The following is a 16,321-nucleotide window of genomic DNA, read 5'->3' as shown; positions in this document are numbered from 1 at the left end:
TGTAATGCTATCTTCTTTGTACTCATAACAGCAGAAATATGTTTCTCCTCAAAAAAATAAAGCTTGTTTTCTACAGAAATAGATGGTTTTAATTAATTGTTTCTTTTGAAACCAACATCTACAAATACAGGAATCTGACATTTCATGCATATATTTTGCCCATCAGAGAAAGGCTTATACGAATATATTCGTGGTGCACTCAACTAGAAACAGGCAATGAATCTAAACTGTATCATATTTATCCATTTATGTCATCACAATTTATCTCAGTCCAATTGTTCATTATTCATTTGTGGTCAATGTGCATTTCAAGGTGCAAAGATAAAATTTTGACAATTTAAAAACCTGAACTAAAAGAAGACAGAAAACATTAACAAATAAATTACTTTGGATCTCCAGTTAATGTTCTGTTTACAAATCACACATTTAACAAAAGTAATTCCCCTCTGGGCTTTAAGAGTTTGTAACATTTGTGTGCCAATGATTGATAATGTAAGGGAATCTGCTCTTAATGCAGTGACTTCGGAGCAAAACCAAACCTTTTTGTGATTTGGATTAGCTCTCCACCTGCAATCCATAGTTCAGCAGTTTAAAATTAACAAATTATAAAGAAACCCTATCTGAGATCATTCCAAAGAGATTTCTGACTGCCTAGGTATCCTGGTTTTCTTGCAAATTTTATTCCTTTACCACAATAGTATTACTTACTCTCCATCTACGTCTGGTCGTTTGCACACACAGTGAAACTTGCCACCAAAATCTATATAAAGATCATCTTCTACAATGTGGAAGATTTGACCAAGCACTATTTTGTCTTTGGCGGGCCCCATCTGAACTAAAGGAGAGCGTCTCAACATGGATGCGAAGGATTCCACATTTTTTGAAGGCACCTACAGATAAATATAAGGAAAAAAAATGTTAAACATATTTCCATACATAAAATGCAACTAATGTCTAAACGAGACACTAAATCTTATTTTTAATGTATAAACAAGAGCCATTCACTACAATACAATTCAAAATTTCATGTCCCTGGTACATTTTTTGTAAATTCTTGCCTTTTGAGAGGACTTCAGTTTATGGTATATTATTTCTCTGATCCAAAACATTTTACATATTAAAAAGGGCAATATTTTAACAGTTCAGCTATATAGAGATGATAAATAATACTTTGCACCTATGTAGTAAGGCATACCTTCAAAGTGTTCTATAGACATTAACTAATCAATAATTTAATAAAATAATGTAATAGTTCTTTAAAAGGTATATTTGCTAGTTGATATGATTTACTTGCATGTAGAACCTTATTAAAATTAGATTTTAATTTACTACTTCCTCATTGAAAATGCACTCAAATAAATTTGGCAAGACATTACTGACTGTAATTATTTTTTAATTTTTGACAATTTAGCTTTTTGGCTTTTGTATTTAAATAATAAAAGGAACAGTCCAAATTATGGATTAATGCTCACAGCTTTTTTATTTACACCCCTCATATAAACATGGAAAATATTTCATCAGAGTAATGATATGGAAGTACATACATGTACACACTTGATTTTTTTTAAATACCCATAGAGCAGTGGTTCTCAAACTTTTATACTGATGACTCATTTCACACAGCAAACCTCTGAGTACAACCCCCCTTAAAAATTAAAAAACTTTTTATATTTAACATTATTATAAATGCTGGAGGTGAAGCAGGCTTTGAGGGTGGAGGCCGACAGTTTGCAACCCCCCATGTAATAACGTTGCGACTCCCTGAGGGCTCACGACCCCCAGTTTGAGAACCCCTGCCACAGAGAATGCATAACAACATCTTTTTTTCTCTCTCATACACCAAAATCTCAAACAAAACACTTGAATTCAAGTGCCGACTGGCAAAATGCATAGAACACTATTTTTTCCCCTTGAAGACAATTGGGGACCACAAATCCTCCTCCTCAAGCAAAAGGAGACCTCCCCCTTTTCTTTTGGTTTCAGGGAGGCCTGCTCCCCTAGGTCCCCAATCTGTCTCTCTGGTGAGGTTTAAATTATGTCTGATACTACTGTATTTTCTTGAGAACACTCATCCATAGATTTTAATAAAAACATCTCTCCACATCCAATTAAAAACAATAACTGAAAAATACATCTCTGTGAAACTGAGGTACTTTAGCTGCCATCTGTGCTGGCTGATGCTAACTGAGCATAATGTGACTGACATGAAAGATCTGGAAACAAGACGAGAGTATTTAAGTGTACAGTTAAAAGCTAATAATTCAGCCATCAGTGACAATATATAATAACCAAGGAGTAAAACACTCAAAGGAAAATTCTAAGAGAATTTAGACCAAATAGTAAATACTCAGCTCTATACACAGGGTACTATGTACCTAAATATTCCAAGTAAAAGGCTTTAATCTTAGTATTAAGAAATGAAAGCCTTAAAATACCTAGATATACCATTGTCAGAAAGAAGCAGCATTTATGAGAACAATACTAACTACTAAGATACTAAGTTCAGTTAATTTTAAGATGGGTGCCTATAAAATATGATAACAGCAGCCTTTTTCTGGGAAGCAAGAGAATTTGTGGACAGACGCATGGTTTTTTGAGATAGTACATCCTAGAAACAGAAAGTGCATGAAAAAGAACATTTTTATTCGTAAGTTGCAAAGAGAACCCGTTCATCAATGCTTTTTAGCACTTAGCAATTATTACCTTAACAGAATAACTTCTTTATATAATTTCGGCTGCTGATTTTTCCAAGCCAAGGCATATGGGCTCCTAATCTCAATGGAACGAGTAATAATCAAATAGCCAAACCTTTAGAAATTTCGTTGATGTAGAGGAGCATTGCTTTTCAGTAATTTCCTGCTTTTTTAATACATAGCATCAAAAGTCTCAAGGCTACTAAATGCTATTAAAAATTATAGTTGCATCACTTTTTTCTATTTAGTGGGTCAACCCTGAAAGGAGCTCAGAATGGCTCAACCCATGTTATGCAGGGCTGGTGCAACCACTAGGCGAACTAGGCGGTCGCGTAGGGCGCCAAGTGGTTGGGGGTGGCCAAAAGCACGCTCCGGGGAGGCAGTGGAGCGGAGGTGAGCTGCAGCAGAGGGGCGCGGGGAGGGATGCCTGCAGCAAGTAACGGGGGAGGGTGTGACACAAAGGGGAACCGCTCCCCGCCCCAGCTCACCTCTGCTCTGCCTCCTCCTCTCAGCACGCCACCCCGCTCTGCTTCTCTCCCTCCCAGGCTTGCGTGCCAAACAGCTGATTGGCACCGCAAGCCTGGGAGACGAGAGAAGAGGCGGCGGCGGCGTGCTCGGAGAGGAGGCGGAGCAGAGGTGGGCTGGGGTGGGGAGTTGCCGCACGGCTTCCCGGGCCGAGGGGAGTTGCTGCACGGCTCCCTGAGGGGAGAGGGGGCGGCGGGGAGCTGCCGCAGGGGGGGCCACCTCAGGGTGGAGGGGAGCTGCCACGGGGGGGGGGCGCCGCAGGGTGGGAGGGGGTGCAAGGTGGAAGTTTCGCCTAGGGCGCAAAACATTCTTGCACCGACCCTGATGTTATGTTAACTCCAATGGGATTAGGGGACACTCAGAACCTCACACAAGGAGCTCAGGACCTAGCAGGATAAGGCTCAATATCTAGAAAGCTTGGGTGAAACTCACTGCTGATATAAGCGGTGAGGGAATTATACCTACTTCCATCTGTAGTGAAGTTAGCCCATGTACCAGTCATTTTTAAATGGTAAAAAAGACATTCCAGGCTCTAACATTTTTATCACCTTTTATATCGTCTACACAATGTAGTCTAAAATACAGAGTACCACTGCTACAGACATCTATGATACTATTTACCCTTTGAAATGGGAAATCTAATCTCTTCATGCCAAGGAACTAATCAAACAACCTATTGACGCATCAGCAGTAATGTGTTTTAATTGTTAGAAGAGACTGGACAACATGAGACACAAACTATTCAATCAGAAAACTAAAACATTTCAAACTACTTGAAACCATATCGTATTTAAGTCAAAGAATCAAAAGCATGCTTAATGGGAAGCAAAGATGTTTCTATCTCATAACTCTTAACAGATAGCTTCTGTGTTATTTATCAAATATGACACTATAAAAAACACACATACCCCAGCGTAAACTAAACAGATGCTGAAAAAGTTAGCAGCCACACAGCAGTAATCATGTAGCTAGAACAGGGCCATCACATTCTATCTGTAAATTTGGCAACCTCATTCCTAAGAACATCATAACAAAAAGGGATAGTTTTGAATTCCGACTTATTGGAATGCAGAAACAGCTTGGGTTGTCCTGACATAGCAAAACCTCAGGAAATGAAAATTGAGCTAGAGATCTGATACCTGGCAAATCTGCTGATTCAGAAACTACCAGTGTAAACAGTAGCACCCCAGAACTCTGACTAAAATACTTTTAAGCAATTGTGTATACAAAACACCTATTACCTAGAGATAGAAGTAGCTGTTGATGCACCACCAGCATAAGTATTCTGTATAAAAACCTTCTGCTTTACAATCACAAATGCACACTTTTTTTTTTCAAATTTAGGCAATAATAATAATAAATAATAATAATATAAACTAAATTAAACTGGGTAAAATAAATTAATTTTACAAAAGCACTTGCTGTGCTTCAAGAATAAAACCCAGATACAATAGGAATGTTGATAGTAAGCATTAACAATTTGTATTTCTTCAGGTGATACGGCAATCTAGGTAATGCTTCATCCAATCCTCAGGCTTCCCTACATGCTGCTCAAGTGACACAAACAAACATCTACAACGAATCATCCTAAAAATCTTATATAACCGATTATTGCATTTGAATCCTCATATCTAAGTAGTAAAAATTGTCTAAGATTCTGCCTGTTGAAGTATTTTGCAGGAAAGCACAAACATAATTTCTTGCACTTTTTAGCACCTTATAGACAATGCCAAAATCTACAACGGGTACTGACTGACCTCCCCATTACACTTTAAGAGCATTAGGTAAAATGTTCAATAGCGTCAAGTGACTTAAAAATCTAAGTCCTTATTTTCAAAAGTGACTTAGGAATTTAGAAGTCTATGGGAGGCTAAGAGAGGTATTTATGACTTTGGAGGAGTATCCACTCTTACTTTGGCATTTGCACTCAATACCAAGCTACTAGGCTCAGGTAACCTCAGTTGGAATGCAGACTGAGCCACAGAACAGGAGATACTATCTGCTTGGAAGATGGTTTGGCAGTCTCTGTGGCAACTCTACTAGGGCTTAGCCTGCTGACTTCTTAGCCAATTTGGGTAATCAGAATGGCCATCATTTCCTCCAGTTTAATATTTTGAATTACTCTCACCAGCAAAAACAAGAAAAAGGGATGTATAGAGGAATATTTGGTTATCATAGAATCTCAGTTTGGAAGGGACCAGGAGGTCACCTAGTCCAACCCCCTGCTCAAAGCAGGGCCAATCCCCAATTTTGCCCCAGATCCCTAAATCTGCTAGGCTGATGAAGAAGAGCCTTGTTTTCACATTTCAACTGGATATGAATAGGCCCACCTGGGGCATGGCCTTACTTCCTGGATAGGAATTGGAATACTTCTTGATACAGAAACCACTGAATTGTCCATATGCTGGTGTCTTAGCTGCTTTTGTGTTCACTGTCTCTTTTATGTGGATCTTCCTGATGGAGGCTCAGTGTCACTGCACCCATGGAGGATCTTTGATTTGTGTTCAGACTCAAGCTTCTTTGCTCCCTTGCCAGACAATGACATACCAACGTCATTGTGTTGTCTGATCCAGAACCTGTGCCTGCAAGTGATTCTGACGGCATGTCTACACAAGGATAAAACACCTCGGCTGGCCTGGATCAGCTGACTTGCACTCACGGGGCTTGGGCTCCAAGGCTGAAAAACTGCTGCATAGACATTTGGGCTTCGGCTGCAGCATGAGCTTTGGGACCCTGTGAGGGTGGAGTGTCCCTGAGCTCAGGCTCCAGTCCAAGCCTGAACATCTATACGGTGATTTTTAGCCCCATCCCAAGCCTAAGTCAGCGGATCCAGGCCAGCCGCAGCCATGCCACAAGGCTTTTATCCCTGTGTAGACATACCCTGGAAGTCCCAATGGCTACCCTTAGCACTCTCATCTCTAGTAATTTGATGGTCTGAAGCCTCAGTGATCTCAAGCATATTGCCTGTGTATTATGACATCCCCAATGAGCTCTCCACCCCGAAAGCGTGACATCCATGATCAAGATTTTTGGGACTGTGAAGGAAAATTCATAATATTAATATCATATGGGTTTTCTGTTTTCACAAACTGAGGGAATGGGTTACTCTGGATAATATCTTAATTCTTCTAAGCATCTCTTGTAGGAAATAGCTTAGCTCCTGAAGCTCTCTTATGTGCAAACTTGCCCTTGGAATAGGCTCCGCGCACAAGACTGGAAGCCGCAGAAGCTGCAGGTAAAGATGGATGGACGAACTTGGTTCCTTGACACCACGGAGATCAACATCTGGGTCTCATCGAACCTTTGCTCTGCCAAGAAATCTCCCTCTTTTGAACCTATTGACTTCTAGGTGGACAATTCTCTCAGAAGGGATTATGGATCTTCTTGTGATTTATTACAAACCCATGTGCCTGAAGCAGGGAGACTCTCCTAAGTTGCTATGATGGTGATGAGGTTCTAACGGTTGGTGTACAGGAGCTCCAAGACTTTTCTGTGGGCTATCACCACCATCAATACCTTCATTTACAATCTCGTGGCAGAAACTGCAACTTCGTTAATTTTCTGTGCGACTTCCAGGATTTCTCATTAGATGTTGATTTGTGTGTCTTCAGCTTCTTCCAAACATGTAATTCCACTCTTAGATCACCTTCTGATGTATTTGTTATTTTCTCTTTGTGACTTCTAAGTCTCCTCTAATTATTTTCTTCCAGAATACACAGCAGAATTGAGAGTGCAAACCTCTGGACCTCAAGTTATTTACAGCTGCTCGCTTTCCTGTCAAACATTCAGACCTGTCTACGATATAAAGTATACTTAATCATGATGAAGATAAAATTTTAAAAATTTAAAAAAACATGACAAATAAAACTCAGATGTACAAAAAGGGTGTCAAACATCTAGGCCAGTGGTGGGCAACCTGCAGCCCGTGGGCAGCACACAGCCTGTCAGGGTAATCTGGCAGGCCGCCACACAGTTTGTTTACATTTTTACGGCTGCCTGCAACTCCCAGTGGCTGCGGTTCACTGTTCCTGGGCAATGGGAGTTGCAGGAAGCAGCACGGGACACAGAGTTGTGCTGGCTGCTGCTTCCCGCAGCTCCCATTGGCTGGGAATGGCGAACCACAGCCACTGGGAGCTGCGGGCGGCCGTGCAATGGAAACGAATTGTCTGGCATCCTGCCAGCAGATTACCCTGACGGGCTGCAGGTTGCCCAACAATGATCTAGGCAAATTAAGTGTAAATAACTGTTTTCTACACCCTAGACATTAAAAAGGGAAGACGCCAGAAGGGTTTAACACAAACCACAACATTTTGGATATGTTCAGTTTCCTAGGTACACTGTATAGGTCAGTATGAAAAACACTACGAATCTGGTCTCTCCCTAAAACTAAATATTCTGCAAGGCAATATATCTTGAACAAAGGATGGAAAAATCATAGTCCCAAACCTCAGTAAAAGATCCGCAGGTAATGGAGGAAGGCCATGCACATTTTCTGAAGTAAACCCCCCCCCCCCGCCAACTTAACAGCAAGGTGGTCCCATCCCACCCAAATGAGCAACAGGTCTTGAAAAACCTACGAACATTTTATGTCTGCTTGCAAGGACAAGCAGTGTGCATGTTGGAATGTGTGGAATACAAATGAAACATGGATAAATGAGATGGTTGGTTAAATTCCTGCAGTTGTGGAATGAATTATGTTAACATAAAGCAGTATGCGAAGAATGCAACTATCATGTACATAAATATAGGATTGCCAGTGTAAAACACTGACAAGGGCAGACATCTCCTGCCTAGTTACAACAAATAAAAATAGGGAAAAAATGTGTTATTTGAAATAGGTCTTTTATAGTGAGAGGTACTGTATTGCCACAGCAATTAAGGACGCAATTGGAAAACAAGAAGGAGTAGGCAGTCTACTATAAAATAAAAAAATCCTCATCTGACCTGATGAAAATCATTACCATTAAGTCACTTTAACTGTATTTCTTTACAATAAATATTTCATTTCTATGTACTAGCCCACAAGAGCTTATGGTTCTGCAATATTGTACCTATAAAAGTTATATATTACTATTTAAATATGAGTGAAAATTCTAGCAATTTTAAATAAATGGTCATACAAATTACTACAAACCCAGGGAGTCACTATTTACACAACCCACTTAGTGGGTCTCTCTCTGGAGTTTTCTATTAAAAAATCACCAACACACATTTTGTTCTTCAGTTATACCATTTTTTTCTCCTCAACCACCACCCTTTAACCAAAATGTGCTCCAGGCATTACTTCTAGAAACAGCAACCCTTACAATTCTTAAAATGCCAATTCCCAAAGATAAGGCTTGTAACGTTGATAATAAACCGTTATAAGATTTTGGGGTTTCTGTACTCAAGTCCAAACTTTGCTCTCAGCTGTGCATATACTTCTCACCTTGAAGCCAATGGGAGCTGCATAGCTGAAGACAGCTCACGCACAATATAGTTTTGCAGCACCTGATGTCCAACAAAATGAAAGACTCAATGGGTATGTCTATACTGCAATTAGACTCCTCACAGCTGGCCCATGCCAGCTGACTCAGGCTCGCAGGACTGTTTAATTGCAGTATAGATGTTGGGCTCAGGCTGCAGCCCTAGCTCCACCTCGCAGGGTCCTAGAGCCTGAACTCCAGACCGAGCCCAGAAGTCTACACTTCAATAAAACAGCCCTGCAGTGCAAGCCCAAGTCAGCTAGTCTGGGCAACTGTGATTCTTCCTGTTGGGAGTCTGTGACCCGTGGTATTTCTGGTCAGACAGCCTTCTTAAAACAGAAGTATTGTTTATTTTAGAAGTAGGAACAAAGCTTTAGCTTGTACAGAAAAAGGATTTAAAATGAACTAAGGCCTGGTCTACACTACTCAGTTAGGTCGACATAAGTCAGCTTATGTCAACCTATGTATGTCAGAGTACACACTAAAGCCTCGTCCTGCTGACGTAAGTGCCCTACTACACCGACATAATAACTCCACCTCCACGAAAGACCTAGGGCTTAAGTCGGTGTAGTTAGGTCTGCTGCCTTACTTACTTGGGCTGTTGGCTATCTGGTCAATTTCAGGGCTCCATGCTGGAGCTGTGAAATTGACAAGAAAGCCAGGGGGCTATAGCCAGGCTGCCTGCTGCTCCCCACTCGGAACTGGGCTGCATCCGCCCAGCTCCCCATTCAGGAAGGCAAAAAACCCAGGTGGCTTCCCCTCACTCATGATGGGGAGGCAAGAAGCCCAGGTAGCTGGGCCACACTGCTGGTGGGAAGGCGAGAAGCCCCAGGAACAGCTAGGTTCCCGGTGGGAAGCTGCACAGAGCTGAGAGCCCTGGCTCTCAGCCTCCCCACGCTGCCCTTCTTCAATTGGTGGAAGCGCTCCTGGTGAGGACATGCACCACCAACAGGAGGGTAGTGTGAACATCAGGCACCACAGTAATTACTGTGGTGGATGTAAGGTGACCTAACAGTGTAGTGATTTAAGTCTGTAGTGCACACAGGCCCTAATAGTCTACACACGTCTACTTACCTAGAGGCTTACCATCCCCTGATGGTAATATAGGCAAGACCTAACTTCTTCAGACACTCCCATCAGTTCTTGGAGTCTCAATCTGCTTCCCCTGAACTACTACACATGGCCTTTAGAGAGTGCTTTTTTAAAACCTGTCAAAGTTCTACGGATCTCTTTTATGTGTTGGTCCAAACCAGTTCTGTAGGTTAGTTGGGGAGGAGGCAAAATCTTCAGAGCTAAGATTTCTGGCATTATTCCTTAACTCTCAATTATTAGCACAGAAAGGTATTATCTTGAGCAATTCTTCCCTGCCTGTTTTTCCAGATAGTTTGCCCTATTGATTTAAGTCAATATTAGCCATACAGAAAATACCCCACAAACCAGACCAACATACAGTATTCATAAATTATTACACAGCAGCTCCAAATTCCTCAGAGAAATATTGTTCAGAATTTCCTTTTGGATTAAACAAGCTATTATTTCTGCTGTGTCACAGGCTCATCTCACCTATTAGCTGATGTTATTAGAAGCAAAGAGAAGCTGATGAATAAACACTACGTATTTATATTTACAATATTAAATACTGTGGCCTATTTGCTGTACAGAATGTATTAATATTTTTGTAGTGTTGGACCATACAAGAAGTGCTGTACTATGATGTAACCCCAGGTTCCATTTTGACTTTCAGTTAAGGATAACACATATAGCTAGGCTGTGAATTTGGTAGGGCCCATGAAAAGACCAGATTTCACAGTCCGTGAAGTGTTTTTGTGGAATTTTACCCTACATTATACAGATTTTATGGGGGAGACCGAACTAGGGGTCCTGACCCAAAAAGGGATTTCAGGGGGTCACAAGGTTATTGTAGGGGAGATCATGGTATTGCCACCCTTACTTCTGTGCTGCCTTCAGAGTTGGGTGGCCAGAGACGGCAGCTGCTGGCCAGGTGCCCAGCTCCAAAGGCAGCCCCCCACCAGCAGCAGCACAGAAATAAGGGTGACAATACCATACCACACCATCCTTACTTCTGTGCTGATGCCTTCAGAATTGGGTGGCCGAGAGTGGCAGTTGCTGGTTGAGGGCCCAGCTCTGAAGGCAGCAGCACAGAAGTGAGGGTGGCAATACCGTACCAGGCCATCCTTCTGCACTGCTGCTGGCGGTGGCGCTGCCTTCAGACCTGGGCTCCCAGCCAGCAGCTGCCGCTCTCCAGCTGCCCGGCTCTGAAGGCAGTAGCGCCGCCAGCAGCAGTGCAGAAGTAAGGAAGGCGATACTGGGACCTCCCTAAAATAACTTTGCGACCCCTCCAAAATCCCATTTTGGGTCAGGACCCTGACAGTTACAACACCATGAAATTTCAGATTTAAATACCTGAAATCATGGACCTGAATTTGGTAGGGCATGTTTTCAGTGCAGCATGTCTTCTCCAAATCTCTATTCTATTGTCTATACCAAAGTCATTCATGTTACACTATTCAACAGTTACTCCTGAGGGAATTCTGTAGCAAAAAATTAAATATTCTGCGCACATGTTAAAATTCTGCAAATTTTGTTTGTCAAAATAATACAATATAATCACACCATTTTCAATTATTTGCTGACAAGTATTTGAAATAAATTACCAAAATAATTGAAAACGGTGTGATTATAGTTATTGTGTTTCTGTGTTATTTTATCAATTAAAATATGCAGAACTTCACCTAAAAATTTAAAATTCTTCAAAGAATTCCCTCAAGAGTACCAGGCTTCTGTGAGGTGCAATCTGGGTGCGGGCAGTTCAGTGGGTGTCTGGGTGCATGGACGCACAGGAGCTCGGTGCGGGGTTCTGAGTACAGGGGGAATAGGACTCTGCAGGGGAGTCCAGGTGAAGCTGGTTAGGGCCCAGTGGGGGATGGGGGAGTGGGGCTTGGTGGAATGGGGGGTCAGGGTGCACGTGGTTGGGGCTCAGTGGGGTGGGAATCCCTGATGAGTGGGGCTCAGTGGTGTGAGGGGCTCCTGATTCAGGAGCTAAGGCTCGGGGGGGGGGGCAGTCTGAGTGCAGAAGGAGTAGGGGGGCTCCTGATGTGGAGGGAACTCAGTGGGGGTGTTCTGGGTGCGCGGAGGGGTCACTGTACAGGGAGCTGCTCCCCCTGTCCAGCCAAGCCCCATGCATCCGGGCCCCCCTCCAATCAAACCCTCCCGCTGAGCCTCACCCCCCACACCTGGAACCCCTCTCCCAAGCCTCTTCCCCACCACGCGGTGCAGAGCTTCCTGAAGCCAGGGGAAGTTTCTGGGGCTTGATCTGACCCAGCCCAGCTACTCCATCTCCATCCTCCTCCCCCAGCTGGGACTAATATCCCCGGGCGGCTGGGGCCCAGCTTGACAAAGCCCTGGCTGGGATGATTTAGTTGGAGTTGGTCCTGCTTTGAGAAGGGAGTTGGACTAGAGGATCTCCTGAGGTCTCTTCCAACCCTAATCTTCTATGATTCTATGGGGGATCCCCAGATCTCCCTCCCCCGCAGCGATCTACCTCTCCCCACAACCACGGCAGCCCAAACAGATGCATCTGAGCTGCCAAGCTGCCAGTGAGGGGTGAGTGAGTACTGATGAAGCTTCTCTTTCCTTCCCCACAGAAACCATTTTCTGCAAGGAAGCAAAGGAAATCTGCGCACAATTTCCCCAGCAGTAAACAGTACTGATTTAGTTGTTAATCTCTTGATTTGAAAATATCACCAGACCAGAAGTATTAAGTCTTTCCTTCCTATTTTGCCAGATATGATACAGCAATTCAATATGGATGGCAAAACTGTTGCTACCCATCCTGGCTTGGCAGTCTAATGGTCTCAAAAGCAAAGCAATTGACCAGTATCCACTACATTTAGTGTTTTTCAAGACTTACCACTCATTGAATCCACTACATGTGACAAATTATATCTTAGACTGTAATCACAACACTGCTTATAAAATCAAAATGATGTGTATGGACAAAATATACACATCAATCTGGGCATGCAACAGAAATTTAAACAAGACCACTCATCATACAACCCTGCATGATACAGACCAAATCAAAAGTTTTAGCTAGCGTGTGAATAATTCAAGTAAATACAGGGTTAGTAAAATTCACCTATTAAGGCACATAAGTAAGATGTTCAATTATAATCCACTTTTACTTGTATAGTTACAACTAAATACTGTACACACACAGTGTTTACTTTTTTAAAGCACACTGTGTTTTGAAATTTTTTCCCATCATAGTATAGTTCTTTGTCCTCCCTCATTAGTGGCCTTTGGGTTTCTGGTATATTAAAAAACCCCACACAATTAAAGCTCATAGTATTTCCCAGCAGATTCAACATACAAGCCAACATGGGCAACCACAAAGACAAGATCGACCTCTTTGTTTTTTTTTTAAAACAAGAGACTTTTTTACTTTATTCCATACAATAGGAGATAATGGCAGGGAGCACAAACATGGATCTCATTACCAGCAGGAATTAAAAACAACTACTGTATAAACTGAAACAGAAAGAAATTTTATTTAATAAAGTTGCTTTATAAAACAGGGTAACAGGAGAAGTCATAAAAGAAGGATGTTTTATCAAAAACAAAGAAAGTGAAAGCTGTGATTAACTCAGAGAAAACAGTTAAATGCTGACTTGGAAAGTCACAAGGGAGAGTTTTGAATGGGATTTGGGAGGCAGTTGGATGGAAAGTCAGAAGATATTCTCACACAACAAAATATTGTATTAAAAACTTTCTTCTTCTTAGGAAACGTATTATCCTGGGTCATTTCTGTAAGCATGAGAGTCACCACAATCCTATTTTTGTCTATTATATTTTAAAGTTAACTGGTTATTGCCTGCAACCAAAGCACTGAAAATACTGGAAATATATGAATTAGTAATACATTTTAATCTTCTCTAGTAGTTTGAAAAACAATTCATACAACAGCTATTGCAATGAATACCAACAGCCTTTTCGACAGCATTATTCCTTCTTGCTTATTTCAACTTAATAATAATTTAGAAAAATAACCGACTATAAATAAGTCTTCAAAATGACCCCAGTGAACAAAGCAAATTTTGTGGAAGAATATCAAAATTCAGAGAAAAGATGAAAAAAAGATGAGTAAGAGTTAGAGTAAACATTACAAAACAGAAAACTGAAAGACCACAGTGAAAACTGGAGACTCTTACTCAGACACTCAATATCATAGAATATCAGGGTTGGAAGGGACTCAGGAGGTCATCTAGTCCAACCCCCTGCTCAAAGCAGGACCAATCCCAATTTTTGCCCGAGATCCCTAAATGGCCTCAAGGATTGAACTCACAACCCTGGGTTTAGCAGGCCAATGCTTAAACTACGGAGCTATCCCTCCCCCAAAAAAATGCAGTGAAGGAATCTTGGAAATGGTTACCAAAAGAAAGAAAAAAGCAATAAATGATCCAGTCTGAATAGAATTATACCATGAGTAACAGTAACTGCTATGACTGAGATTGTTTAAGTATCTGCATTCATTTAATAACTTTCTGAAATTTACATATTTTGGATTTAAATTTTTCCATGTTTAATCCCAGCCTAAAAAATTGTTTTTTTCCAAATTTAAAAATAAAGCTGTTCTGAGTAAGAGGGTGAAAAATACATGTATAATTTTTCCCATTATATAAAAAATCTTCTTCCTACTTTATTAACTCTAGAACCAAAAATGATGGGGATAGAAAGTTGAAATTTGATATTTAAATATCTTTCAATGAGAAGGAGTGATCTGAGTGTTCTAGCACAATTTAGTTTTGATTTTACCAAGTTATAGCCTTTCAAAAACCACTTGTTGCACATGTGCAGTACTCTTTTGCAAAGGTCTTGACTACTCACATTTGCAGAAAAGGGGCCTAAGCATGTAACTAATTCACCTAAGGTGCCCATGCTGCACAGTATTCCAGGCTAGCTCATTTATATTGAAGAGACAAAAACTTTAGAGAAAGGTTGCTGCACACTTTATAAGACTTGTGTAAAGAAGGCTTGCTCTGATGTGCCTTTGAAGCGTGCAGTTGCTAAAAGTTTGCATGAGAGGGTCTCTCTGCCCCTCCCACCCACTGCATTCCTCTATGCATCTAGCAACTCCTTCTGCAAGTCTCCTGCATATGTGGGACAGGGCATTCTGAGGGTGTCTGGATAGACAGTTCCAAATAATTGATTTACAAGTGCTCCTGCCAAACCTGTTTAAAGCTTGCTGAACTACAAAGTCATGGAAAGTGAAGTTCTTTCTTATGTTTTTATTTTTTCCAACTTTATTCTTAAAGCAAATAAAACAAAACCCATAAAATCTAAGACACAAAGCTACATAAAGAGAATGTTAAAGCTGCATTCAGAAATCAGAAAATGCCAAAAGTTAGGTTACATTAGACACCTTAACTCTGCCCTTTTCCACACGTCATGATGGAGATTTTAAATCAAGACTGGCTGTCTTTCTAAAAGATGCATTTTAGTTCAACCACAAGTCATTGGTTTGATACTGGAATCTCTGGGTAAAATTCTACGGCATGTATCATGCAGGAGGTCAAACTAGATTATTACAATGGCACCGTTCAATATTAAAATCTATTATGTAGTCTTTAATTACATGATCACACACTATTTCTCAAACAATCCAGTACATTTCTATACCATTTTTCTAACACCTTACATTCATATTTGAATAACAGTGAAAATCTGCTGGCATATATTGGACATCTAAATTATTTTCTTCACAGTTAATTGCTTAATCCCCTGAATTGCAACTATGGAAGGATGTGCCACTGGTTGAAAAAGAAAGGGATTAGCATGTGACTGCTGACAAAAATATTAAAAATTATACATGTAGGGAAAATAATTTACCAGAGATTTTTATTCCAACACAAAAAACTTTGTTCAAATGTGCATGTTGGTTGCTTTCTATCAAACTATTAAAAGAATCAGAAAATATGAAGTTAAAGATTAAACTTCAACTACAAGTTTAGAATAGGACATGACAACTTAGTTTTTATCATTTAATTAGTGGACAAATATATGAAGCATTCCAACTGTTTAGTATTATACTGTACATGTTATTTTCCTTTTTCCTTATTAATTATGATGTTCTTCAAGAAGTACCATGTAGGCAGCTTTTAAATGACAGCCATCTTATTTTTATGTTTGGCATAGTATACAATACCTTTTCCTGAATTACCCTCTTTTTAAATCAAAACTTCTTTGCTGTATAATTTTTTTTTCTATGGCTCTGATAATATATTTTATGTTGTGACTTTTGCCTTTTTTGAGTCAGAGGCATTTTCATAGACATGTCTAGATATATAAAAAACAGCCCTTCAATACTGTGGAAAACAGAAATTATGTTATGGTGTCATAATGTTAATAAATATATGTAGGTGGTAAAATAATGTAATACAACAATACTGATGTTGTATCATATGCCCTTGTTAATTATATTGCACCAATATTGTTCACAGAATGTCAGAAGGCCTGTGTAGCACAGGAGGTCAGACTAGATGATCACAGTGGTCTCTTGTAGCCTTAGAATTATGCATCTAGAACATATAAAGATCAGCATTAATTTAATATATATCT

General features: G+C 40.6%; 1 protein-coding gene across 1 annotated transcript in view; it reads right to left on the bottom strand.

Annotated features, from left to right (window-relative positions):
• LOC311516632 (tumor protein D52-like) overlaps positions 1-16,321 on the bottom strand; it is a 195,208-nt gene that overhangs the window by 105,313 nt on the left and 73,574 nt on the right. Inside the window, exon 6 of the mRNA XM_084620910.1 lies at positions 709-890. Within this exon, the coding sequence (XP_084477036.1) occupies positions 709-890 (182 nt within the window). The remainder of the gene's footprint in view (positions 1-708; positions 891-16,321) is intronic.

This window comes from Lepidochelys olivacea (genome assembly GCF_965140295.1).
Source record: "Lepidochelys olivacea isolate rLepOli2 genome assembly, chromosome: 2".
Lineage (NCBI taxonomy): Eukaryota > Metazoa > Chordata > Testudines > Cheloniidae > Lepidochelys > Lepidochelys olivacea.
Note: the sequence above shows the minus strand (reverse complement) of the source record. Positions and strands in the feature narration are given on the sequence as shown.